We start from the raw sequence: 27,075 nt of genomic DNA on the forward strand, positions 1-27,075 counted from the left end.
TTTCAGGACAACTTAACCCCCACTCAGAGCAGTTTACAAAGTGTGTTATTATCCCCACAACAATCACCCTGTGAGGTGGTGGGGCTGAGAGAGCTCCGAGAAGCTGTGACTGACACAAGGTCACTCAGCTGGCTTCAAGTGGAGGAGTGGGGAATCAAACCCGGTTCTCCAGATTAGAGTCCTGCCGCTTTTAAGTGACTGACACAAGGTCACTCAGCTGGCTTCAAGTGGAGGAGTGGGGAATCAAACCCGGTTCTCCAGATTAGAGTCCTGCCGCTTTTAAGTGACTGACACAAGGTCACCCAGCTGGCTTCAAGCGGAGGAGTGGGGGATCAAAACTGGCTCTCCAGATTAGAGTCCTGCCGCTTTTAAGTGACTGACACAAAGTCACCCAGCTGGCTTCAAGCAGAGGAGTGGGGAATCAAACCTGGCTCTCCAGATTAGAGTCCTGCCGCTCTTAACCACTATACCAAACCGGCTCTCAAATTTGCTGTTGCTGTTATTTTGATGTAGCTTTCTTTGTGGACTTCTTTTTAAAAGCAACATATACATTGAGGAAATAAATCACAACCTCCTAAAGAGAAAATTGTCACGAGGAAATAGGTTTTGTTGGGAAGGGTAGGTTGGAAATGTTTTAAGGAAGTCAGGAAAGGAAGGAAGGATATTAAACAGCAATTCCCCAACATTTCTCAAATCCAAGGCTAAGATTTGAAAACAATTGGATTTGGAACAATTGTCCAAACGAAATCTAAAACAACAAGGAGGATCACTCATATCATTTGCAAGTACATAACAGGTTTGTTAATGAAGGAGAGGTATTAATTTAATATTTAATGGAACACACATTTTAGCTTATGAGGCTATACTCAGACATCACAACAACCTTCAATTCAACTCTGATGGGACAAGAGCGTATTCGGTGTCAATCTCACCCCTCCAGCCTCCCTTTGTGCATGGAGCTAGACGAAAAACTACCAAATCTGATCAATCTCCAGTTCAATCTGTTATCTAAATCTTAATGGATTGGAGTTTGTTTACTTCATACAAGTTGGGATTCTAAACCTCTGTTTAGTCCCACTTTCTCGGGTGGAGGGGGGATTGCAATGTCACATCACCTTTTCTTCGCTGCCCTGTGGCACCAAATCTAGCATCTACGATGGCCATTTCCACACTACTCACCTTCATCCGGAACGCTGCGGAACGTCGGGAAAAAAACGTGGAAGATAGTGTCTTCTCGCGCGAGTTTTGTGCGATGTCTCACAAAACTCGCGCGAGAAGACACTATCTTCCTAATTCCCCCCCCCCATGTTCCGCAGCGTTCCAGATGCTATCTTCTACGTTTTTTTCACGACATTCCGCAGCGTTCCGGATGAAAGTGAGTAGTGTGGAAACGGCCCATGTCTTGTGGAGCCTCAAATGTACTTTTTTTCAGAGATCACACTCCTTTCCCACTGAGGACAAGGGAGAATACTTCATCCAAAGGGCACCTTGCCACGTGACAGTTATCATCTAGGGCCCGACAAACTGCAATGGGCAATTCCCCCCCCAAATTATTACCCAATACATTTGCTTTTCTCCCACCCTTCTGTATTATTTTTCAGTCTAGCAGACTGTGAAAACCTCAGACGGAGGTCAGGGAAAGCAATTTCTTAGGGCCATGTCAGTTCTAGGGACAGCAGTCCATGGCAGATAGATCCCCAAACCCCTCACAGCAAGCACTCCAGTGCATTAGATGAAAAGGTTTTATTTTAGAGATCCAGAAAGTTCATGGGTACATCCATAGATAGGTAAGTTGGCAGGAATGGGGTTACAAGCAAAGGCACTTTGCTATAAAGATTATGATTCCCCCTCCCTTGGAGCAGTTAGCAATTAGGCGCGAAAATCCCAAAGTCTTATGAGAACACAATAGCTTTGTCTGGGTAGAGAAAGGCAGAAGATTACAAGGAATCAAACTCCCTCTGTCTCCTGTGAAAAGTTACAGTACAGCTGCAAGGTCAAGCATACTTTTAGAGATAACAGGCTGACCACTTTCTTTCAGCATTAGTGCTTTCGGTTTTAGGCAGACCAAGGATGGCATGAATATAATGGTTACATGATATGAGCATGACATGAAACACACAGGTGCACAGTATATCAAGGCAGTGAGCAGATCAATACCGAGAGCAGAGAATATATGAATGGCATGGATGAATGGTATGCAGACATGACAGGCCAAAGGAGGCCCTCCTGACTCCTTTTGTCAGCCGGTTTCCACAAAGCTGATGCGGTAATACACTTTCTGGCCACCTGCAATGGCGGCGCTGTGCACAGCAGAGGTCAATCCAGCAATTCCCTCTACTTGCAAGCTGTTCCACTGGCACAGCAGACCAGACTTGGTGTGCACGCCCCCAGTTGACATTTTAGCCACTGCAGATTTTATATTTGCAGTGATATCCCATATGCCGGGTTGGGTGTGTGCATCGTGGTTTTTGCACAGTGCAGTTTCACCCAAGGGAATCCTTGTGTGCGTTCCAACATGGTCTATTCCTCTACTCTACACAACTTTCAGTGATCCCCCCAAATTATCTAGATCAATGGCAATGGGGGAGAGGGGGAATCCACAGAGATCCTCTCTCTTCTCCTCTCTTTCTAAAGAACTTGTCAGCTAGAGTCTGTTTCTCTCTGGCAAAGCCACAGAAAATTATATGATGTTGGCCATAATCCCCTAAATTAATGGCCACCCACAGTCCTGGACTTAATTAACCACCTAAATCAATGGCTGTACATGGCCTTTGTCTTAATCAAACCCCATTAACGCAGGTCCCCATAAATCACATTATGGTCAGAGAGCTACTTTAATTTCTGGACAGTATTGATGTGAATCAATTGATATAACCACATCTACAGTCTGAAAAATCCCAGCTCTGTGCAGGAACAAAAATGGGCTAAAACAGCCGGGATGGAAAAATAGATCCGTCTGAATTAAGAAGACCACGTCTCTCCCTTTCAGCTGTGCTCCTCTGCCTTTAACAACACCCAGAAATTTAGCAAGAGGAAGTTTTTCCTGCTTTGTAGATTCATCATCCGGAAAAAACCTCAGCTGCTAAATTTCTGTGGACCCAGGCTGCCATTCAAGACTCAGGAGCGTAAAAACAACCTTCATCTGATTACAAAGTTTTAAAAAGCGTGGGGCGGGCGGGCGGGGGAAGAGGAATATGCAGCTAAATTCTTGTAAGAGCTGTGCAGCTGCGGATTTGCACAACTGGTCACTTTTGATTTCACTAGAATATGGCTGTACTTTTCATCCAAGGATGTATTTGCATCTAGCACTGCTGGGTGACTTTCGGTCCATCACAAACTCTCAGTCCTGCCTACCTCACAGAGTTCTTGTTGTAAGAAAATGGAGGAAGGGGGAACAATGTTGTAAGCAGCTACATATCAATAAACAGATTTTAATATAGGAATGTTTTAGGTGGGTAGCTGTGTTGGTCTACAGTTGAACAGCAGGGTTTGAGTCCAGTGGCTTCTTAGAGACCAAGTTTTTCAGGGCGTAAGCTTTTGAAAGGCTGCAGAAGGGAGCTGTGACTCTCGAAAGCTTACACCCTGAAAATCTTGTTTGTCTCTAAGGAGCCGCTGGACTCAAATCCTGCGAAACATTAAAAAAGGCTTTTGGGTTTAGCTTTAAGAACAGGTTTTAAACTAACTTGACAAAACATAACGTGGCAATTAAAGAAAGCAATAGAAAATAGACCAAAGCCATATAAAACGGAAAATACCACTGTTTCAGTCAATCCCTCAGAACTTTGACAGATGGCGCCAAAGAGCAGATATAGTAACGGGGGAGAAAAAAATAGAATGCCATGTCATTTTTTAAAAAAATTATAGATTCAAGTGGAGCAGAGCAAACTTCCAGCAAAGACCTAGGGTGCATTTTTGTTATCTTTCAAGGCTTCCTTATGAGTAAAGAGGGGGTCATCGTCTAAATGGGAATCCAGACCGGGTTATCCATCTAGCCAAAGAAAAATGGTATTATATATTTGCTATTGAGCCAGTAACATCAACACATGCACACGAAAGGGATGTAGATCTGTGAAAAATTCAGATTGTGCATTTTGCTCCTACCTGGTTTTTTTCATCTCACACTTTCCTTTGAAAAAACAAACAAATCTGGACTCCTCGGTCTGATCCAACTCCGCAGGTCTGTGTACAAAACCATTTTTTTTGCCCACATTGCCTGCAAGATCTGAAACCACCTGAACCACATATCTGTACGAGCATCTCAATGCAGCTGCAGTTTAGCTGCAATAGGTTGCTCCCAATGAAATATACATATGGGGCTGTGCATATTCCATCGGAAACCTCCCAAAGCAGGTAGACTGCATCTACAGTGTGATGCTCACCTGGAGATGCACCCAGTTTATCGATGCATTCCTAGTGACTGCTATGCTTGCAGAAGTCTCTTTCTGGACAAGAAGCTGTTTACTTGGATCATAAACTCCATGGAGCTAGCTCCAAGGACAGCCACCAGTGCACCCCTGTATGAGTCAGCAAGCAACCTTCTTGAGCAAAGGGGCTGGAGCACACATGCTATGTGATGGGGGTTTGGAGGATAGGCAGCCAACGGCCCGTATTTCTATAGTCTAACCGACTGGTGCCAATTAACAACCATTTGTCATTCCCTTGGTGCTTTTAACGATCTTCAATACAGCGTTGCTGGTTTTAAATTTGCTGGTGCTGCATTTTCAGCAATTTACTGCTTCCTCTTGGTTGTTAGCCAGCTGAAAGGTGGGATATAAGATATTCCTAATGAATAAATCAAGTTCTTCCCCTTTCCTCTTTGTCTTTTAAAAGCAGCGGCAAGCTGCTTGCTTGCTTTCAGCCCTCAAAGCAGTCCTGGGTGGTTGAGAGCTGGTGCCTGCACCCCGCTTGCTTCCATCAATATTCAGAGAATGCAGGAAAGCAGCCCCCCCCACCTCATGCTCTTGGGATGGGGGCTAGGGGCCTTTTACAAATAACCAAGACTTCCCGGCATATCTTGGAAGTTCCCTTTGCATACAGGAACCCAAGTGCTGATAGGAAAGGAATGAAACTCCTCCAGGAAAACCCCTCCATTCTACTTTTGTCTTGAGCTTCCTTTGAGAAAGGAAAATGATAACAGTTTTAATAAATAATAGTTATGCCCCATTATCCCCAGCTGATATCGTCTCACTGTTTTCCCTCTACGGCTCTGGCTGCTGCACTGGAAGCCGTTTTTTCCTGTCTTTCATTTCCTCGCAAGTGACCTAGGCCAAGCTGGGCACAGAGTCATAACTGTGTTCAATAGCCAATCAGATGTAATTTTGTGAGGACATTGCTAAGGACAAAGTGAGCACGGTGGAATGAGGCTGATGCTGGCTGTATCGATTGCATGGGCCATCCCAGCCAATCAGGGATCACCAAGAATTGGAACACTTTCTCAGTCCATTTACAGCGATCCACAAAACAATGCAAAACAGGGGCTGTTCTTTCAACTGCAAAAGTAGTCTCCAACCCGTATCAGCTCTGCAATATTAATGTTAAAAGAGGAGGAAAAAAATTCTCTTTTCCACTCCACCATTTTCTAATCTTTGAGTTTGTTTTTCCAAGAGCTATCTAGCAGCGGAATCCAATGAGAGGAGAATTACTGGAGTGACATCCCAGTTAGGTCCTCTCTTCAGGTAAAGAGTGTCTTGATTCAGATACAACAAAACCACGGTTTATTTTATCTATGGTTTGTGAAACCAGGGTTTGGCTTGCAGATGGGGTATTCAGACCCTGGTTTCCCTTGACAAAATTTGGATTCATGGTCTTCACCCTTTCCCACAAAAAGACCTGACTGGTATCCTAGCCTGCAAAGGAACCATAGTGAGTTTAATTAAACCACGGTTCTGCGTGATCTGAACAAAGTGTGGTTCGGACATCACGTAAAATCACGTTTTTTTAAAAACTCTGGTTAGTTTGTGAAACCAGATTTGGTCTGCAGAGGACTGATCATTCAAATCCGAGTTTGCCTTGACAAATGTCAGATTTGTGGGCTTCACTCTGGATACAACTAGAGGATTAAGCCAAGCTGTCTACATTTATACATCATGTGAAACTATAGTTACCTTTAACCATGGATAAGAAACCAACTTCAAAACATGGCATCCAACTAATCACCATTAGCAGACGGACCCGCATTCAGACAGCCCGAATTTAATTCAACCACACTTTTGTGTTACGTCTGAACTATACTTTAGGAATTTGTCCTGACAGTGTAAAAACAGTTTTGCCCACACATTGCCAGATTTAATTGCCGTAAGGAGCAGGCCCCGTTCCACCTTATACAGAGTAAAACTTTGGTTCAGGCTTCATGCCCTGTAAGAAATCTTACCAGGCCTGTCTGCTGAGACAGGCACAGCCTTTCCTGATTAATTGCACCGGGGCTACTTTCTTGCTTTGAGAGTGTGACCTTGCAGAGGCCTGGAGCCTAGCTAGGGTTGCCAGCTCCAAGTTGGGAAATTCCCGGAGATCTGGGGGGTGAAACCTGGAGAAAGCGGGGTTTGGGGAGGGAAAGGACCTCAGCATGGCATAATTCCATAGAGTCCACCCCCAAAAGTAGCCATTTTCTCCAGGTGAACTGATCTCTGTGGCCTGGAGATGAGTCGTAATTCCAGGCAATCTCCAGCCACTACCTGGAAGCGGGCGACCCCAAGCCTAGCGTTGCTCCCAGCTCTAGCCATCCTCCCTAAACTTTCTCAACCGAGGTAAAGTCCAATTAAGTAACGAGCCCCGATTGGTTCTTTCAGTGAGCTGATGCCCCCACCACTTTGAAGAAGCCTCTCTGTTCCTAGGCCGTTGACCATTCTATCGCTTTACACCATGCTGGACTAGGGTTGCCAGCCTCCAGGTGGTGGCTGGAGATCTCCCGGAATTACAACTGATCTCCTGGTGACAGAGATCAGTTCACCTGGAGAAAATGGCTGCTTTAGAGGGAGAACTCTATGGCATTATACCATTCTGAGAGGCCCCTCCCCTCCCCTCCCCAAACCCCACCCTCTCCAGGCTCCACCCCCCCAATCTCCAGGAATTTCCCAGCCTGGACCTGGCAACCCTATGCTGGACCAGCCTTGACCAGCTACGTTACCTTGTAGCCACTGCCAGCTACCAGCTATGCAAGAAGAGAGCTCCTAGCTCCATGCCATCTCAAGGATGCCTAGAGCGAGCTGGCATGGATGGACTTCGGTAAGAACAACCAGCCGTGGAACCAACTCAGAGAACGTTTAGCCAGCTAGCCAGCAAAGTATTATTTTAGCTAGCTAGAACACAGATAGATTAGCAAGCTGTTATTTGTTTTTGCCTTGCCTAAATGCTTTATGAGCGGTTCATGCCTAGCACACGTTCCTATGTTCTTCTTCTAATAAATTCCTTCCATATTTTACCGGCCTGTCTCCAGTGTTGCTTGCTAAGGAGGTACACACACTCAAAAAAGAACCCACAAACAAGGGTGCTTGAAACTAACAACCAGAACTCTTCGAGGCTTCTAGGGGTCTGGTGCGGACAGGAGAACCGGCAGGGACGGGAGATGAAAGTCTCTGGGTCGACATAACTGGCAAAGACCGTCTCTCATGTTCTACTAAACTCTTTATTTTATTCTAAGACCCAAGACAAATTTTTGAACTCCCTTCTTTATTCATGGTGCGGCCTTTCTGATAATGTCAAGGTCCAGCGACTACTATCTAGTCACAACTTTTCTATAACCTCCAACGTTGCTTGTTTTCTTCAATCTGCAATTTGTATCAGGGAAGCGATCACCTAACTTTAATGTATCTCCTTTCGCTCTGACATGCCAATAAAGGTTGTGTGATGTGTGTGTGGCAAAGGACTGGCTGTGCGCTGCCCAACCTATTTCTTGCAAACTCTCAATCAAAGCAAAAAAATAAAATAGAATAAAATCAGTAATGGCTTTTTGCGGTCAAAAGAAGAGGGTAACGCTATTGCAAGATCGCCCTGAAAGTCCATTAGCACATAAAATATACCCACTCAGCGCTATCATCGTGAGATCCCAAACAAATTTATGCTGTTCTCTGCTGCCCAAAGTCCCAAATTAAGAGGCAGCAAATGGAAAAATCTGAATGTGAAAATGGAGTCACCCTTTGCTCCAGGGTCTCAAGTGTTAAAAGCACTAACAAGCAGCTAATTCTTTTTAACTAAAGCTGCAAAAGGGCAGGGATATGAATGGTATCTTTTCACTTTTGTTTATTGGTTATAGAAACGTTAAAGAGGGGAGGGAGTTAGGCAATCTAACAGCGTGCCTAAAATTAAAAATTATTCGAAGATGAAGTTAATCTTCACTTTTCGAAAGAGCCCAGATTAAAATAGTTATCTGAATTTAAGACGCACCACACAAAGCCTATATGGGTTAATGGAGGCTGGAGGACAGTATTTAAGACTCCTTCATGTGTTTCCAAAGGTTTTGTAAAGAACAGCTGCAAAGAACATTTTAAAAAATAGTGTCTCCGTATTAGTTAAAGAGAGATATTTTGCTCTCCAGAAATCATTATTATCATAGCAGGAATGCCAAATAGAAAAGAGTCCAGTAGCACCTTTAAGACTAACCAACTTTATTGTAGCATAAGCTTTTGAGAACCACAGCTCTCTTTGTCAGATGCATCATCAGCTTTCAGGAACCACAGCTCTCTTTGTCAGATACATTGTTAGCTTTCGAGAACCACAGCTCTCTCCGTCAGATGCATCATCAGCTTTCGAGAACCACAGCTCTCTCCGTCAGATGCATCATCAGCTTTCGAGAACCACAGCTCTCTTTGTCAGATGCATCGTCAGCTTTCAGGAACCACAGCTCTCTTTGTCAGATGCGTCAGCTTTCAAGAACCACAGCTCTCTCCGTCAGATGCATCATCAGCTTTCGAGAACCACAGCTCTCTTCGTCAGATGCATCTGATGATGCATCTGATGAAGAGAACTGTGGTTCTAGAAAGTTTATGCTGCAAAAAAGTTGGTTAGTTTGGACTCTTTACTATTTGGCAACTACAGACTAACATGGCTAACTCCTCTGGATCTATAGCAGGGATGGAGATGCTACAGAAGAGCACAGATCCCTCCTCCCACCCTTTAAGGCTGTCAGCTGCTGGACCCTAAAGGATTCCTGGGTCTTTAAGAGCTGCACAGAAAGAAGAATTTTGCCTGACTCTTGTACATGTGGAGAAACATTTTTGCAGGAGGAAATTTTCCTGCAGTGTAACACTTATACCTGATCCTAACGGTTTTTACATTGAAGGAAATCTCGCTTTAAAAGAGCTTCTCTTCCAATGAAGAGAGCTTATGACTGAGGTCTGAAAAGAATTGGTTAACATAGATGAACGGAGCTTCCACGTTCAGAGGCAGGTTATCTGTGATGCTAGGAATAAACCGACAGCCATGGCTTCTCTGCTCTGATTATGGAGGCACTCGCACCATGCATCTGACGAAGAGAACTGTGATTCTCGAAAGCTTATGCTACAGTAAAGTTGGTTAGTCTTAAAGGTGCTACTGGACTCTTTTCAATTTTGCTACTACAGACTAACACGACTAACTCCTCTGGACCTATGACCCATCTTGCTTGACTGTCTTGGAAACGAAGGACAGGGGTGCCTGTACATTTTGTGACCCACAAAGCTAAACAGGGCCTACCAGTCAGAGGTGGCAATCCACCCGATAACCCAAGTTGTCAGGAACGCACAGCACAAAGAACTTGTGAAGCCCCTGGCAGGCCACAAGATACAGACAGGGGTCTGCGCTCACCTAGATGGGTCAGATTGCTCACACAATCTCTAGGTGGATTGTTAGTCCATTCCGGCAGAGCTGGAAGAACCTCACTTCACTAGTGGTGGCTTGCAGCTCAGCGGCACAGCATCGGCGCGGAGGGGGCAAACATGCAAACCTTTTAATTGTCACAGGCTAACATGACCACGGGGAAACCAGCGTGGAATTGTGGAGGTGGATTCTTGAGGTGGCAAATGCCCATGTTCTGGTCATTATTCTTGCACCTGGCTATCTAGGTTAGGGTTGAAGGATGGAAGTTGGAAAGGAGGGCAGGAATGGGGTTGCCAGACTCCAGATCTCCCGGAATTACAGCTGATCTCCAGAAGACAGAGATCAGTTCCCCTGGAGAAAATGGCTGCCTTTGGAAGGGGGAGTCTAATGGCGTCACATCCCTGCTAAGCAAACTCTCCATGCTCCACCCTCCCTAGGCTCCACCCCCAAATCTCCAGGTATTTCCCAACCCAGGGTGGGCAACCCCAGGTGAAGAGCGACTCAGCAAATCCCTTGGCTTATGACTCAGCATAGTCTTGGCTTTCTGCTTTTTCTGAATGGTGTGTTTCCTTGTGACGCTGATTCAATGAGGCCTCAGCTTCTGCTCTTCTATCACTGGACCGCTAAATTGTCCTATTATGTAGCCTGGGCAGGACCAGAGAAACAGGCCAAAGGGCAAGCCCCAAACGGCTCTCAGCCCTCAGTTTGCAACTGGGGATCTTTGGTAGTCAGGTTGTCTTTTTGTAACGTGTGGTAAGGGGTGAGCTTTCATGAATCACAGCTCACATCTGAAGAAGTGAGCTGTGACTCTTGGAAGCTCATCCCCTGCCACAAATTTTGTTAGTCTCAGGGCTCATTTCAAGGGGGAACGTTCCCCAAAGAGGTCACATGACAGGTGGCCCCACCCACCTGACTCTCGGCCATTTTGGGCCCGTTTCGGTCTGGATTGGGGCCGAAACAGCCTGGATTGGGCCTCTGACAGGTGGTGGATCACTCTCCCGCTCAGCAGCGGCCTGATCCTGACCATTTTGGGCCCCTTTTCAGCCATTTTCAGCCCCTTTTTGCCATTTTGGGCCCAATTTCAGCCCTGAATGGCCAGGATTGGGTCCAAAACAACCAGGATAGGTGACGTCAGGGGGTGTGGCATATGCAAATCAGTTATGCTAATGACACACTTCCAGTGATGGGAAGGTGTGCGGCATATGCTAATGAGCTATGCTAATGAGTTCCTCTAGCTCTTTTTCTACAAAATGACCCCTGGTTAGTCTTATAGGTGCTACTGGCCTCTTGCTAATTCCTACTGCTACAGACAGACCAACATGGCTACCCATCTTGCTCTACCTTACTGTAACTTGGAAGTGTTTCTTCTTTGTAAGCCACTTGGGGCCCTTCCAGGGAGAAAAGCACCCTAAAAATTCTTAAAGAAACAAATGCTAAAAATCTCAGGTTCAGTCTCTGACATTTCCAGGTAAAGGACCTCAGGTGGCAACTGGGGAGAAAGACCCTTCTCTGTCCAAAACCCCGGAGAGATTTTTTTCCCCATCTCATGTGGAGCAAGACGGCTTTGTGGTGTGGCTAAGGAAGTTCACACATTCAACTACCCCTTGGAGAGAGGCCATGTTGGAGTCCTGTTACGGGGGTGCTGAAGGGACATGAAGGTTGTATCCCAAATGCAGGCTACATTCAAAGGCTGGATATAAACCACAGTGCGACATTCGTCTGTCACAGTTCATCCATTCTTGAAAAACAGAAGTCCCCGCTGTTAAAATGAAGACACCACAAGTTAGAAAGCATGTTCCAGATATTCTTTCTCTCTAGCTTTTATTATTGCAAAAAATTTTCACACAAAGATTATTCTGTTGGAAGCTTCATGTTTTGAATTTTTCTCCCCTATCACAGATAAACACATAAATCCCCATTCCAAATTCATACAGGGGGCTGTGGAAAAGGAGATACCAGCACACCAGAGAGGAACCGTTGCTAAAGACTGGGACGGGGAGTTTGAAACAAAAGTTTGTTCTTGGGCTGTGTGAAGAGCTAAGAGGTGGATTTTTGGTACCCACGCATTGGTATGGCCCAGAGACAGCAGGAGATATCCTTCGCTACCATGTGCATCATTTCTCCAAAGACAAGGACCGATTTGCCTGGTTAAACTCTGCAATTCAACTGCCCAGATGGGAACATGAATGCAGGGGAAAGTTCTGACACAAACCAGGCTGTGGACATGGTGAACTGGTTGCCAAATTTGCTATCGCAGCTGTCACTGACCGTTGCCAGCTCACCACCCGTACAGCCAATAACAGAGCCTTCCCAAATGCAAACCTAAGCACACACATTTGGATAACGCCAAACACAGGTAACCACACGTTTGCGTCCCCCTCCAGGATTTCCAAGAAAGGAGCAGAGGATGCCCAGAATGAGTGAGACCAAAGAAAGCCCCAAGCTCCCCCCCCCCGCAGCATTTTTCTTATTTTTAATGAAAAACAACAAAAATAAGTGCCTTGGGCCATTTCTACACACCCTTAAAAGGACGGCACACTAACAGAACGCTGGCAATACCTCTGTTTGCAAAACGGATGCAGGCCGTTTCGCTTCTGTTTTTTCGGCGCCTTTTCCAGGATCACAGAAAGTGCGTTCCCCCAAAAAGGTGCTGAAAAAATGGAAGCCAGATGGCCTACAACTGTTCTGCAAAACATCTGGATTCATGAGGAAAAGCCGCCAGGGTTTGGTGAGTGGGCTGCCCCTTTAAAGGCGCATGGAAATGAAGTTTCTTGTGGAGTTCATCTTTGGGCAGACGTGGGTGTTGCTAAGAAGCAGGAATACCAACACAGCATATTACATGTTCTGGTTTTGTTCTCATTTTCCACCAGAGCCCAGCTTGTGAACTTTACTTCTCACCCAGCTCCACCGCTCTCAACTTCCCAAAGATCTTCCCCTCTCTACCATGATTTTACCTACGTCCTCTTGCTGGCCATTTTGCCTAGAATGCCCTTCGTCAACAAGGTTAAGGCATTCTCTCTCTCTCTCTCTCTTTCTTTCTCTCCGAATCTATTTGAGAACTAATGTGGTGTAGCGGTTAGCCCTGGACTAATTTAATTTAATTTTACTTCTTTTATACCCTGCCTTTCTCCCCAATGGCAACTCAAAAGTGACTTCTCCTCCATTTTTTCTTCATGACACCCCCTGTGATGTAGGTTCAGACCAGAGCAACCCAGGTTCAAATCCCTTCTCTGCCACAAAGCTTTCTGGGCGACCTTATGCGAATCACTCACTCTCAGCCTAGCCTACCTTACAGGGGTGTTGTAGGAGAACCATGCATGCTAATCTGAACGCCTTGGTGAGACAAACGTTTAACAGATAGATCTTTATTTCAGTAAGAGCAATACCACTCCTTAGAGTCTCTCTACATGAGACGTCTGACACGTGAAGAACACGTGTCGGGAGAGGCAATGTTAGCCGGGAAGGGTAGTTTAAAAAGACAGAGCCTGTGGCAGGGCAAAGGCTTTGCTATACACTGGAGCTGTGTGAAGGGGCTGTGAAATGCCAGAAGGGAAACTTCAGCCCATTACAACCTCTCCAGGTCCAAGCCTGGCTCTGGAAAGCAGTTCCAGCCCATTTTCATTTCTTACTTCCGTCTGGTTACGATCCCACAGTGTTAGACTGGAGAGGTGAAATTGACTGCGCCTTTGGGGAGGTGAAGATGAAATTAACAAACCCTCTGAGGAGCGATCTCTTCCGGCTCCATCTTTTTAAACCACGCTTACCAGCCAACATTGCATCTCCCTACACTTGACAGACACATGTCGAGGCATCTCATGTACAGAAACTCTTAGTTAAGCACATGTAACCACACTTCTTTTCTCCTGCCTATTCCCCCTTTCTCATCTTCCTGACTGTGGGCTCTAGACTGCAGTTCTGAACCCATAAAACATGCAAGTTCAAGGTCAATGTCCATAGAAGTGGAATGGGGCCAAGCATATTGGCTTTGTCTCCATGACCCTGCCTCACAGCAACAACTGTAGTATAGTGGTTAGGGGGCTCGATTTGGATGCGGAAAAACACAGCTTCAAATCCCCATTGAAGCATGAAGTATGCTGGGACCCTCAATCTTTCTCCGACTAACCTACCTTACAAGGTTATTGTGAGGATAAAATAGAGGAGAACTATGTACTTACTCCCAGGAGTCTGAGCTCCTTGGAGGAAGGGCGGCAATAAAGTATAATAGATTGATAGCTCAGTAGCACCCTTCTGCATGTACGTGAAGTGCAGAATCAACGGGACTTCGTGCATCCTAGCTCCATCTCTGTGATGGCGAATGCTGTTTTTCAAACATTTTTGAGCATGGGCAGAGAGCCAATTTGTATGCAGCAGAACTACAGTGAGTTTAATTAAACCATGGTTCTGCAAGATATCTGAACAAAGCTTGGTTGCAGCATAATGTAAAACCGCGGTTTATTCTAACTCTGTGAAACCAGATTTGGCTTGGAGAGGCCTGATCATTCAAATCCTAGTTTGCCTTGACAAATGCTGGATTTGTGGCCTTCACCCTGGCCAGGCATGTCTATAACTAGAGGACGGCACCAGGGTATAAGCCTTATCCTACCAGTCAAAGCACAACAGCACTCTGACTTCAGCTCCTAGCACGCCAGCTCTTGGCACTCTCTGCCAACCATGGATGTAGAATAAATGTTGGAAGAGAAGAAAGCCAATGTCTGCCAAATTGACAAATTCAAAAGGCCACTGGGCAAAATGGGAGGCTGGACTAGATTTGTCTGATCCAATGGGATTCTTCTTAAGAGTTAAGCTCCACCCCTCAGGCATGAAGACACTGCCCCTAACCCCCACTATTTAACCCCAGCGAATGTAAAGAAAATCCAGGTATGCATGGCAGAAAAGTTAGCAGAGAAACCAATGTACTGTGTTTGTAGAAACCCATGTTCTTACATCATTCTGAGAACAGGATTAAGGCAAAAGCTCTTGATGGAGCTTTAAGGGCCATTGCAATGACAGCATCTCCCTTCATTTTCTCCCCTCATACCTATTTGCATATTTGGAAATTCCAAGCTGCAGGTAGCAATGATATTTCAAGCCATGTAGTGGCTATTGTACTCATTTGTCATACTATCAACATGAAAACATACTCCAACAAGAATACTAAACGTTTCCTATTGCCAAATTCAAAGGCTGAACATGAGATTTAATCTTTAATATGCCGTGTAATCAGTGTTACGCTGCTCACTGTGTGTGTGTGCAGGAGGTATTTAAAAAGATGATAGATAACTGAACTTTAGTAGCTCAAGGTTAGCAGAGTGCATCTCCAATCCAGATTTGGCAAAATCTCTCCTATCTTTCCAGAAAGGGAACGAAAGGAGATTTAGATGAGATGGAATAGCATAGACATCGCCTACCTAGATTTCCCTAATCTTCCACAAGAAAATCATGCATAGCTAGAAAAGTGCCAAACATCTAGCATGTGACCCCCCACAGAGGAGTTAAATTGAGGATGGGAAAAAGTGGGGCTAGACTTCTTGGAATCTCATTTTCTATTTCCTATGTGGAGGGATTTGTGGCCGGGGGTGGCGGTGGAGAACATTCAATCACATGTGCCCCCACCTGTAGTCTGAAATGGTACACACTACAAATGGATTGCCTCTTTGGTGAGCGCACAGATCCTAGGTTCAGGGAGTGGCCCAACACATGGGGACCGGGGAGGCAGATGTATCATGCAGCTGTGACCGTGTGCTTGCTGAGAGGCAGTGCTAGGCAGCCACAGCGGGTGGGGAAGGTGCACTGCAGCTGTTTGGAACGGGGAGCTTGAGATCACCCATGCACCATGTGCCTGCCCTCACAAGAAGCCACATCCTCCAGTTTGCAAAATCTGAGCAAACGATAGGATATTTACACCCTGCATGGTGTAGCAGTTGTGTGTAAAGTGCCGTCAAGTCACAACTGGCTTATGGTGACCCCTGCTGGGGCTTTCTAGGCAAGTGAGAAGCAGAGGTGGTTTGCCGTTGCCTTCCTCTGCGGAGTCTTCCTTGGTGGTCTCCCATCCAAGTGCTGACCCTGCTTAGCTTCCGAGATCTGACAAGATCGGACTGTACCATGCCGCCTCTCCTCCCAGTGTAGCACTTAGGGTGTCTGAATAGGATCTGGAAGACTCAGGTTTGAATCTTTCCTCTACCATGGAATTTTTTTAAGGTGACCTGGGAGAAGTCGCTCTCAGCCTAACCTACCTCACAGGGAGGTTGGTTGTGGGGATAAAACTGAAGAAGAGAGGACATTGTAAACTGTTTTGGGTCCCCGATGGACAGGAAAAGGGGTATAAATATCTAAATAGTTAAATATATCAGGCGCCATGTTACAACACATAATATGTGTGTGGCGCCTGCCCTCTCCTCCCATCCTTCCTCACAGAAATAAGCACAAAACCACCGATAATAATCTTAATTACGAACTCTCTGCTAATGTTTTTCCTAAAGACATAGCAGCTTATTCCAGTGTAGAAACTGAAACTAACCTTCCAAGCTTAGAATCAAAGGCCAAGCGGAAGCCGGCTGCTCTTTCTCTCTTTTCTAATGTTTCTTGAGATATTAGCTGGGGAGCCAATGGGGAGCCAATGTGGTTTACAACATCTTTTTCCCTTCCTCCATTTATCCTTACAACAACCCTGTGAAGTAGATTCGGCTGAGAAAGGAAGACGGAGCCACGGTCACCCACTTGAGTGGCGATTCGAACCTGGTTCTCCCAGTTCCTAATCCAACACTTAAACCACTACTCAAAACTTTTTTTCTGGGAAAAGAGGTGGTGGAACTCTCAAGAAGGAAATGAGGAAGAAACACACCGGATTCTTTGAAATCATATTATTTTCAAGCACTATTGCCGAGTATTTTCAAGAGGTGCCGGAACTCCATTCCCCCGCGTTCCCCCTGAAAAAAAGCCCTGAGAATTACTCACAAGGAAACATGAAACGCAGATACCTCGCTTGAAAACAAGCTGCCGTTCGAGCTCCCCAAAGACCTCATTAGATTTTTGAGCACGGCATTTTGGAAGCTTTTATTAAAAATAAATTCACGAGACACTTTTTGGGTGCTCGAGGCAGAAGGCGCCCATCTCAGCAACGGGCTTATCAAAGGCTTTGAGGAAGAGGGGGAGAACACTTTGGAAGGAGATGGGGGGAGAGAAAGTGGCCCGAGAGCTAAATAAGTAGAAAAACGCTTAAGACGTCCTTGCTCACATACGACGGAATGATCAGCCATGCACAAAAAATATACACAGGTTTTAGGCAGCAGCTTCTAATTCTACAAATTCTACCCCCACAGAGCAATAAATTGTGCTGTCCTTGGCAAAAAAAATAGCTTTCTGTTTACAGAATTTATACACCTTGTACAATTGGGGGAAGAATTTTTTATTTTCATGAAAATATGACAAGAGCTGCCCTGGCGCAGAGGGGTGGCCCTTCCGTTGAGAAACCCCCATTCAAATCCAGCTATCGGTTTCATTTAGAAACTGAGATCACAATCCTATGCGGAGATACTCCTGTCTGAAATCAGTGGCTTTAGACTGGATTAGCTCCGCGCAGGATCGGATTGCAAGTTGCAGTAATTCAGTTTCAGCTTGGTTTCAGGGGTTTAGGAAGAAAAGTGACATCTGCACAAAACATCATGAAGTTAAAGTGCTGCGTGAAATGGCAAACTGGGCAGGGACTGGAAGAAAAGATTTTGGGGCACACAAATAGGGTAGAGGGTAGATAACCGTAAGTATAAAGCCTTGACTACGGGAATCTCCTCTTAGCCAGGGCTGGAGTTCTCCAACCAAGCAAAAGGAGGTTCCTTCTGTACCACAGGTGCTTCAGTTGCTTCTGGCCAGCAGCACTACAGGTGATGGCAATAAGGTTGCCAACTTCTAGGTGGGACCTGGAGATCTCCTGGAATTACAACTACTCTCCAGCCTACAAAGATCAGTTCCCCTGGAGGAAATATCTGCTTTGGAGGGTGGACTCTATGGCATTATTACTTTCTGAGGTCCCTCCCCTTCCCAAACAAGGTTCCCCAAAATGACCAGGAATTGCTCAACCCAAAGTTGGCAACCTGAGGCAGCAACTTTGTTTAGGGAGACAAAATACCTTGAGCCAGCTCCGCCTTTAGCTCCTATATATATATATATATTTCAGCTATAAAAATATATTCTGCTCTTCCTCAGCCTCCATGAGGACTAGACACTTGATTAAAACGGCAGGAGAAAATTAAAACCTCTCGGGTTGCATGCAAAAGTCCTGAGTTCCATTGTAGAGGCTATATATATATTCCACGCGCTGCAGCACAGCTACAACTATGCAGCTTCTGGGTGCGAAGGATGGGGGAGGCATCAGCTACTCCCACAGCCCTTTCTTTCGTCCTTTATAGCAAGGCAAACTGGCTTCTGCTCTTTTCAGGGGGGCTTTTAGCTTCAGCATGAGAGCACAGAGATGAATTTTCCCAAACGGGGGCCGCTCCAAAACTTCACAAAGAAATGCATTTCTCCTCTCCACAGTTTGCTGGTCACACAGTCATGGTCTAATCCTGGCACGCTGTCACCCAAGCTCACAGGCCTGCCTTTCTAAACTGCAGAAGCAGCCCGCTTTCACTGTGCTTGAGATCAGGGAATTTTGCAGTCGCCTGGACGGACAGCTTTCAGAACCAGAGCAGGTCGCCTGGGTAAGAGAGAGTGGGAAGGGAAGACTCAATTGTGCACTTCAGCAATGCTGTCTGGCTTCGAAAAGAAATGCTCAAGCCACAGAGCAAAAAGCAGAAAGATGGAGACAGCAAAAAGGAGGCTACGGGTAAAAGAGGCAAGGATCCAAAGATGGGTCAACATTCAGACTTTGAAGACCACAGAACACTTGAGGTGGGCCGGTTCGAGGCCGTCCTCGTAAGCCAAGAGGAAATACATCACTTTCCGGATCTTGGCGAGCTCGACCAGCCTCTCTCCAAACTCGACAGCATCCGCCTCGTTCCAGTCCACCTCCTCAGAATCGGCGTTCTTCCAGAAGACCCCCGTGGGCTCCAGAAGTTGCCGCCTCATGAGATTGGTAAGATCCGGCGTCCAGTGTTGAGAGGTGCCGATGATGTTCACCTTCCCCGGTTTCTTCAGCGTGACGTTCCAGCGCAAGAAGCGGAGGTTGTGCTGGCGGGAGAAGTCCACCCGGTAGACATACTCATTGGCTTTCAGGAGCTTCTCGCCGTCTTGAGGTTTCTCATTCTTCTGTTGGAGGCTCTTTACTCGAAGCCTCATACACTGGGTCAGCTGGACATCTTGCACCAGGTGGAGCTCCAGCTCGGACACCTTCGAAGCCATCGCCTCTTTTCTCCCCGTCTTCTCCTCGGCAAACTTCTCTAGCACTGTTTGGTCAGCATGGGGGAATAAAACATTTGTTGCAAATTCTCGTCTCCTCCCCTGACCCAGCGAGTGCTAGGCAACCTGGGCCAGTGACGCAGAGTGCCCGCGGGGGTTTCCTCTGGGTGCCCTCATCTCATTTGCAGGCGGGGAACGGATCCTGACACACTGTGCGATAATCTATAGGGACGAGATCTCTGATGTCAGCTTCCCTGACAACACGCCTGACAACAGAGCAAGCCGGGTGGGCCTGCTTGTTTAGACTTCAACGGAGGATTCCCAAATGCAAAGCTGTAGCTTCCGGAGGGCCGTTTGGTGAAGTTATTTGGGGACGGGCAGGTTGCAAAGAGAGGGAAGGCAGATTTCCTCTTGGTCTACAGTTTCTCCCTCCCAGGTTCAGAGGGTATTCGGTGGAAGATGCTCCCTAGAGAATGGCAAGAGAGTAAATAAAGCAGAAAACAGGAATGCTCTTGTGTGCGTTTGTCTTTTTTTTTTTTTAACCAATACCATTAGGGTTACCAACCTCCAGGTGGTGGCTGGAGATGTCCAGGAATTACAACAGATCTCAAGGCAACAAAGATCAGTTATTAGATTATTAGATTGCTTCCTGATTGCCATATTTTGAAGATTTTTTTTATATTCTGTAATTTTTTGTAATTTATACTGGGTTTTAGGATGTATTTATTGCGCTGTTTTATGTACTTAGATCCAGAGGAGTTAGCCGTGTTAGTCTGTAGCAGCAAAATAGTAAAGAGTCCAGGAGCATCTTTAAGACTAACCAACTTTATTGTAGCTTAAGCTTTTGAGAACCACAGCTCTCTTCGTCAGAGGCATCTGAGGAAGAGAACTGTGGTTCTCGAAAGCTTATGCTACAGTAAAGTTGGTTGGTCTTAAAGGTGCTACCGGACGCTTTACTTTTATGTAGTGATGTATTTATATTCTTGTATTTATGTGATTGAGATGTTGTGATTTGCCCTGAGCCTGCATGGGGGGAGGGCGGGCTAGAAATCTAATCAATCAATCAATCCGTTCCCCTGGAAACAAGGGCAGCTATAGCCAGTGGAATATATGGCATTATAACCTGCTGGCGTCCCACCCCTCCCCAATTTCTTTCCTTCCTAGGCTTCACCTATCCCAAATCTCCAGAAATTTCTCAGCCCAGAGCTGGCAATTTGAAATCCCATACAAAAAGTTAAAAAAGCAAACCATTTTAAATTTCTCTGCCAGAGGAATTTCTGCCCATATCTATAAAGGAGTTCTTCTACTCAGGGCAGAACAGATAGCGCAGTTAAAGTGAGGGAATGGAAAACCTGACTATTATAGCACTAGGGACAGAATCCAGCGCCCACAGAATGTCAGCTTTCATTGAAAAAACACAAAGAGAGAGCAAGTTTCTAACCTTGATGATTGGACGTCCAGGGGCAATGCCTGCTAAACTCAGTAGCCAAAGGTTGGCCACATCATATTTAAATCAGTTGGGAAGTGAACGACTGTCTTGTGTATTTCTTTGCCCTTTCTAAGGATCAAAGTCAGAATAAATTGTACAAACTTTGCTCAAGGAAGGGCAAAATTTGGGTCTAGTTGCACCTTAAAGGCCAGGGTATGAAATTTTGAGAGTCAGAGCTCCCTTCGTCAGATACAAGGAGTGGAAGAAAGGAAGGAGCCCTTTATAATCCAGGCGGAGGGTGGGAGGGGTATTGTAAATAAAAGTATCAGGGAGCTAGCTGTAATAGATGTTGTAATTAGCTAGCTATAATACATGTTGCAATTAGCTTTATAGTGTGTGGGTGCAAAGTGCAGAAAATTAGCTGAGACACAGAATATAGCATTTCAAGGGCCACTTTACTCTACTGGCATACATACAGCCTGAATTATACTAAAACTTTCCCATCTACCACTTAGCCTTGAGAGATCTCTAATTGCAAGTAGCTCTTCAGCATCTCAAGGAGGTGCTCTACCCTTGATCTTCTCTGGGTAAACCAGACATGGATGGGATTTCCTTTTTCTCTTTCTCTGTTGGTCATATTTTATCCTTCCAGTTCTCTGAAAAGCAAAAGGCAGCTCCCTTTCTATTTTATCCTCACAACAACCTTGCAAGGTATGCTAGGCCGAGAGACAAGACTGATTCAAGACCACCTAGGAAGCTTCCATGGCAAAGCGGACATTCAAACCTGAGTCTCCTAGATCCCAGCACAGCACTCTAACCATTACACAATATTGCCTCTGCCCACACAGAAGGTATAGAATCAACACCACCACCCTCTTTATGATGGGAAGAAGTATCGTTGGCTGAAGAACATTGCTATTCACTCTTATGAAGCATCCGTTGAAAGGAGTGGAAATATTGAAGGCTGAGAAGAAAGAAGCCAAGGAGCATGAAAACAAAACACCACGTTGCAAGCTTTTCGTTAAATAATGATTTTTAAAAAAAGGGAGCGAGGGTTTCATTAATGACTTAGCAAACACTTAATGGGCTTCGGCTCTCTCCAGAGAGAAAAGTGAGGAAGGCGGACACAGCCCTATGGTTTGGAAACAGGTGGAAAAAAATTCAGACAGACAACTGTCAAGAGAATAAGGTAAGAGAGAACTGAGACAGTTGAACGGACAACACCATTTCAGACTGCAGGGTGGTCGGTTGCATGTTCTGTTATCTAAAAGCGAGCATGCCAGGGAGAAAGCCTCTCCCCTTCTCTTTGGTGGCTGTGCTGGTTTTCCATCTGCAGAACAGAGGGGCATATTCCAAAAGGCGTTCTTTTCCTCTGCAGTCCGAAGCGGTACCAGTCCATTCCACTGCCTCTGCTCTCTACCATGTCATTCTCTTGCATGCGTGGGACAAATGTCGGCATACTCACCTGGGGCGGCAAACCCCAAATTCCTCTGCATGCCAAAAAAAATCCCATGTCCTCTGCGTGGCGTTTTTGTGTGTGCAGGGAAAGTATTTTTTGTTTCGGCAGGGGAATATTAAAATATGCAAATACCTCTCCCTACACACACACAAATCCTCTGCTACACTTAAAACATGCAAACACTTCTCCCTCCACACACACACACACACACACACTGTCACACTTTAGCCTGCTCTACTTCATCTAAGGAGCTCAGAGAAGCTCAGGGTTCTATTATTTTTCTTCTCTCAATAGCCCTGTGAGGTAAGTTGGGCTGCTACTGATTGGCCCAAGGTCCCCCTATAAACCTCATGATCAAATGGAGATTTGAACTCGCACCATCGCACTTTGCCAAAGCAACTATTACACCATACTTGCTCTCTTGATTTTACTGACTGCGATAAACCGATCCTCTAATATTTTCAAGCCAGCAGGTCTCCACAGGTGTGTTTTCTCCCAACTACCTCCATATCCCGCAAACCTGCCTTTCTGACTGCCGTGGTTCAAAAATCTGAGATCCCAAATGGGAGCATCTTTTCTGCCATTTAAAGCTATAAGAAGGCAGGTTTGCTCTCTGGGATATGAATGGGAAATGCTACTGACGCCCAGTGAAATAACAGTGTGTGCGTGTGGTGGGGAGCGCAACTATCCCCAGAAGGCGGGTTTTTTTTCGTTTTAACTCAAGAGAACTTAAGCTCCTACCTTGTGTTTTTCCCCTCCAGAGTAATAAGAATACATTTTTAACTTCGAAAACCCCAGGGTTGAATGAGAAACTGTTTCCAGCAGTAAACACTTTCACAGGGCTGGCCTTCATTCACAGGAAACAGCACGGCAATCTCTTACCAAGGGCTTATTTTTAAAAGGCTGAACTGTGCTTTTCCGGTACACTTGTTCTGGACAGAAAGAAAGGGCTGTGCAATGGTTAGAGTCTGACTACAATTTTGGAGACCCAGGTTCTGACCTCCACTAGGCCATAGAAGCTTTCTGGATGGCGTTGGGCGAGTTACTCTCTCCCAACCTGGCCTTCCTTACAGGGTTGTTGTGAAGACAAAGATAAATTATCCCATCCTGAGCTCACCGAGATAAAAATGGATAGGTGGATAACATTTCCACAAAAGACGACAGAGACGCATCTTGATTCAGAATGGACTCTGCCAACATTTATTATCAGAAAATGGCCTGTCACTCTGTGACTCCACGATGCACTTCTCTAGAAAGCTAAGCAATCACCGACAAATGGAAACTTCTTGCAACTCCTTCCCCTTGGGTTCATTTGGAAAATTTCATTCCTGTGAAAAACCAGCAAACTTCATTCACCGTTGTTTCGACACAGAATGTGATAGATGCTAGTGGCCAAATCTGCATTGTAATCAGGGCTCATTTTAAGGGGGAACACGCCGGAACACAGTTCCGGCAGTTCCCCAAAGAGGTCACATGTCAGGTGGCCCCGCCCACCTGACTCTCGGCCATTTTGGGCCCGTTTTGGCCTGGATTGGGGATGAAACGGCCCAGATTGGGCCTCTGATGGGTGATGGATCACTCTTCCGCTCAGCAGTGACCCAATTCTGACCATTTTGGGCCCCTTTTTGGCCATTTTTAGCCCCTTTTTACCATTTTGGGCCCAATTTCGGCTCTAAATGGCCAGGATTGGGTCCAAAACAGCGTGGGGGGGGGGGCGTCAGGGGGCGTGGCATATGCTAATGAGTTATGCTAATGAGTTCCTCCAGCTCTTTTTCTATGAAATGACCCCTGATTGTAATCCAAATACAAAAGTAAACACTTATGAAATCTTAATGCTCTTAGGGGTCGTTATTGTGTAGTGGTTAGAGCAATGGAGGAAATCCAGGTTCAAACCTCCACTATGCGCATGGAAGCTTGCTGGGTGACCTTGGGCCAGCCACACCCCCTCATCCTAACTCACCTCACAGGGGTGTTGTGAGGATAAAATGGCGGAAAGCAGAATGATGTGAGCAACCTTGGGTCCCCATTGGGGAGAACGGTGGGGTATCAATGAAGCAAATAAATAAGCAGAAATTATAGCTGGCCTTGAACCGGACGGAGGTGTGAGCAAAAGCACAGCCATTTTTCTTGCTGGCCTGAAATACGAAGCCGTTTAGTTGCTTGGCCTTGCGGGTGTAACAGTGCAGAGAACAGCTCAGACAGCAAGACAGCAGAAGCTGGTAAAGAAAGGTGGGTGAAAACAGCTAGATAAGGAAGACGAGAAAGTTTTACTTAGAGCCAAGCTACAAGTTACACCTGACACAGGTTGGACACTTGTCAGCTTACCTCAAGTTTTGATGGGAAATGTAGGCTTTCCTGGTTTTACAGCTTGGCTCTCCATTACAGTTGCAAGACCAGGATGCCTACATTTCCCATCAAAACTTGAGGGAAGCTGACAAGTGTCCAACCTGTGTAAGGCGTCACATGTAGCTTAGCTCTTAGAGCTGAGAGAAAAGGGTGGGCTTTGTCTCAGAAAGAAAGTTCCCCCCCCCTCCCCGCCACCTCCTTTCTTGGGTGGGCTCAGAGTGTTTTTACTTGCTCAAAACTAGTTCAAGTCATTTTGTCACCCCAAGCAAGGGACAACCACCATGTCACTGGCAGCAAACTGAGTTTATGTGGAGCTGCTTGGCTCAGACTCAGTTGCCAAGGGCATAGTCTGGGGAGAAAATGCTTGTCAACTTATACGGTGTCGGTGGCCATGTGATCCGTCAGCGTCCTCATGGTGCCGCCTTAAGCAGCTAACTGGGTGGACTTTAGGGTTGCCAGCCTCCAGGTAGTGGCTGGAGATCTCCCGGAATTACAAGTGGTCTCCAGGTCACAGGCATCAGTTCACCTGGAGAAAATGGCTACTTTGGGGGGTGGGTTCTATGGAATTACGTTGTGGCAAGGTCCTTTCCCTCCCCAAACACCACATCCTCCAGGTTTCTCCAGGTTTCACCCCCCAGATCTCCAGGAATTTCTCAACTTGGAGCTGGCAACCCTAGTGGATTTCCAGGCACCCCTGGGCCACTGCTGGTTCTGTTCCCGCAGACATTATCACCTCAGAGCAAAACTTGATCATGGCAGGGCAGTGGGGTTGCCATTAGGGGCAGGGAGCGATGTCATGTGACAGGGTGTGGCATTAGGACATCACTTCCGGTCTGTGCCTAGAAATGATGTCACTCTAGGAATTGGTGCATCTCTATGATAAAAAACCCATAACACTGAGCAATTTCCTAGAGTGTTATGACGTGACTTCTAAATACAAGCCAGAAGTGATGTCACAATGTCACACCTCATTGGGCAACATCACTCTCTGGAACTAGAGGTTTTGTGTAGTGGTTAAGAGCGGTGGGACTTTAATCTGGAGAACCAGATTTGATTCCCCACTCCTCCACTTGAAGCCAGCTGGTTGACCTTGGGTCAATCACAGCTCTCTCAGAGCTCTCTCAGCCCCACCTGCCTCACAGGGTGATTGTTGTGAGGATAATAACAACACTCTTTGTAAACCACCGTGAGTGTGGCATTAAGTTGTCCTGAAGGGCAGTATAAATTGAAAGTTGTTGTCATTGTTGTTATTGTCGTTGCTGTTATTCCCGAATGCTGGCAACCCTATGGGGAAGCCATCTTTATGCCCTCCACAGTCACATCGAAAAATGGCTTCTGACACTAAATGAGGCCCACACCTGAGGTGACCTGAAACCTCACCCACTGTATCTCCATACTTTTCCTCACTGCAGGCTCTTTTTCTCCTCAGACTGCCCCCAATACCAGAAATGACATGGGCTAAGGAGAGAAAGGCTTGAATGGGGGCAGATCTGTGAACCAAAAAGGGCTGCCCTGTTGTCTTTCACCCTCTATTTGAGACCTGGCAGCTCTGCCTCCCTACTAGGCCCAAGATGAGGAACAGACAACATTTTTGAAAACGCAGACTTGGAGAAGCAAGCTGTCGAACGGCTCCGTTTGATATTGGCAGGCAGTCCCCCCACCTCCCTTTCACGCACAACGCTGTTCTCTATGAAATAAAAGGGTATAAGGATCAGTCTCCCCCATTCCCGCCGAGCATTAAAGATTCGGAAAATTAGGAACCGCGAAAACAAAAGCTCGGCTGCCTGCCAAGGGAGGAAACGCCATGATCTGAAATAATGAGGGTCTCAGGGGCCTTCTCTCCTGCTTGAATGGTGCCTCCCGGGATGGAGCAAGAAGCGCCGAGGGAGGCAATTTGTATTGCAGCCCTAAATGCTTCCCATGAAGGAAATCAAACACAGGCGGCAAAAGAGTTGTGGGATGCCAAAGACAGGCAGAGATAACACAGTAGGGGCGGGGGGCTTGCTTCCTTATGGCAGAGGGAACCTCTTTGGACGATTCCTCCCCTCTCCTCATTTTGACGCAGTTCCCGATAGCTTTCTTCATTCCAACCAAGTTCTGTCTAAAAGTTGGCACAGTCAGACGGTAGAAGGGAGGTTGGATAAAAGGGAGTCTGGGGGCAAAGGTACAATGCAAACTATGCAAAGAAGAGAGTTAGGATGGCAAGAGTACATACGTACTGTCATAAGTTTTGCAAATATGCTAAAGGGTTTGTGCCCTTGTTGACCAGAATATTTCTGGTACCTAGGCTAGAGCCCTGTGGAATATGTGCAAAACCTGTTATATTTGCGAAGGGAATTCTTCTGTACTTGTACAGAAGACGCCCTGATATGATGAGAAATCTGTTGATGATGGCAACAGACCTATAGCTGTTTTGCTGTCCAAGTATCAGCTCGAGGCGAGCGGCTAGAGCACCGCACTACGCAACACATTCAGCCAGTCAGCCCCCTGAGGCACCTCACAGTGCAGGTGTGCATCATACCAGCCAACACATGTGCACCAATCACAAGGGGCTATGTGCTCAGGAGCAAAGAGCAAGCTCTGCCTCTGTTGTGATTCAATTTCAGTTCTTGGCTTCCCTAGTTAAAGGACTAGAGATAGCTGAGGAACACACATGACGCTGTTTTCTACTGAATCAGACCACTAATCTGTCAAGGTCAGTATTGTCTACTCAAACCCACAG

The 27,075-nt window shown here is 46.1% G+C and overlaps 2 protein-coding genes across 3 annotated transcripts in view; both read right to left on the bottom strand.

Annotated features, from left to right (window-relative positions):
* Positions 1-27,075, bottom strand: part of CAPN5 (calpain 5) — a 107,104-nt gene that overhangs the window by 16,476 nt on the left and 63,553 nt on the right. The gene's annotated exons all lie outside the window — the stretch shown is intronic.
* On the bottom strand, positions 18,643-19,122 carry OMP (olfactory marker protein). Its single transcript, XM_054973708.1, has one exon. The coding sequence runs from the start codon at positions 19,120-19,122 to the stop codon at positions 18,643-18,645; it is 480 nt and encodes a 159-aa protein (XP_054829683.1).

Source organism: Eublepharis macularius, chromosome 3, assembly GCF_028583425.1.
Source record: "Eublepharis macularius isolate TG4126 chromosome 3, MPM_Emac_v1.0, whole genome shotgun sequence".
NCBI lineage: Eukaryota > Metazoa > Chordata > Lepidosauria > Squamata > Eublepharidae > Eublepharis > Eublepharis macularius.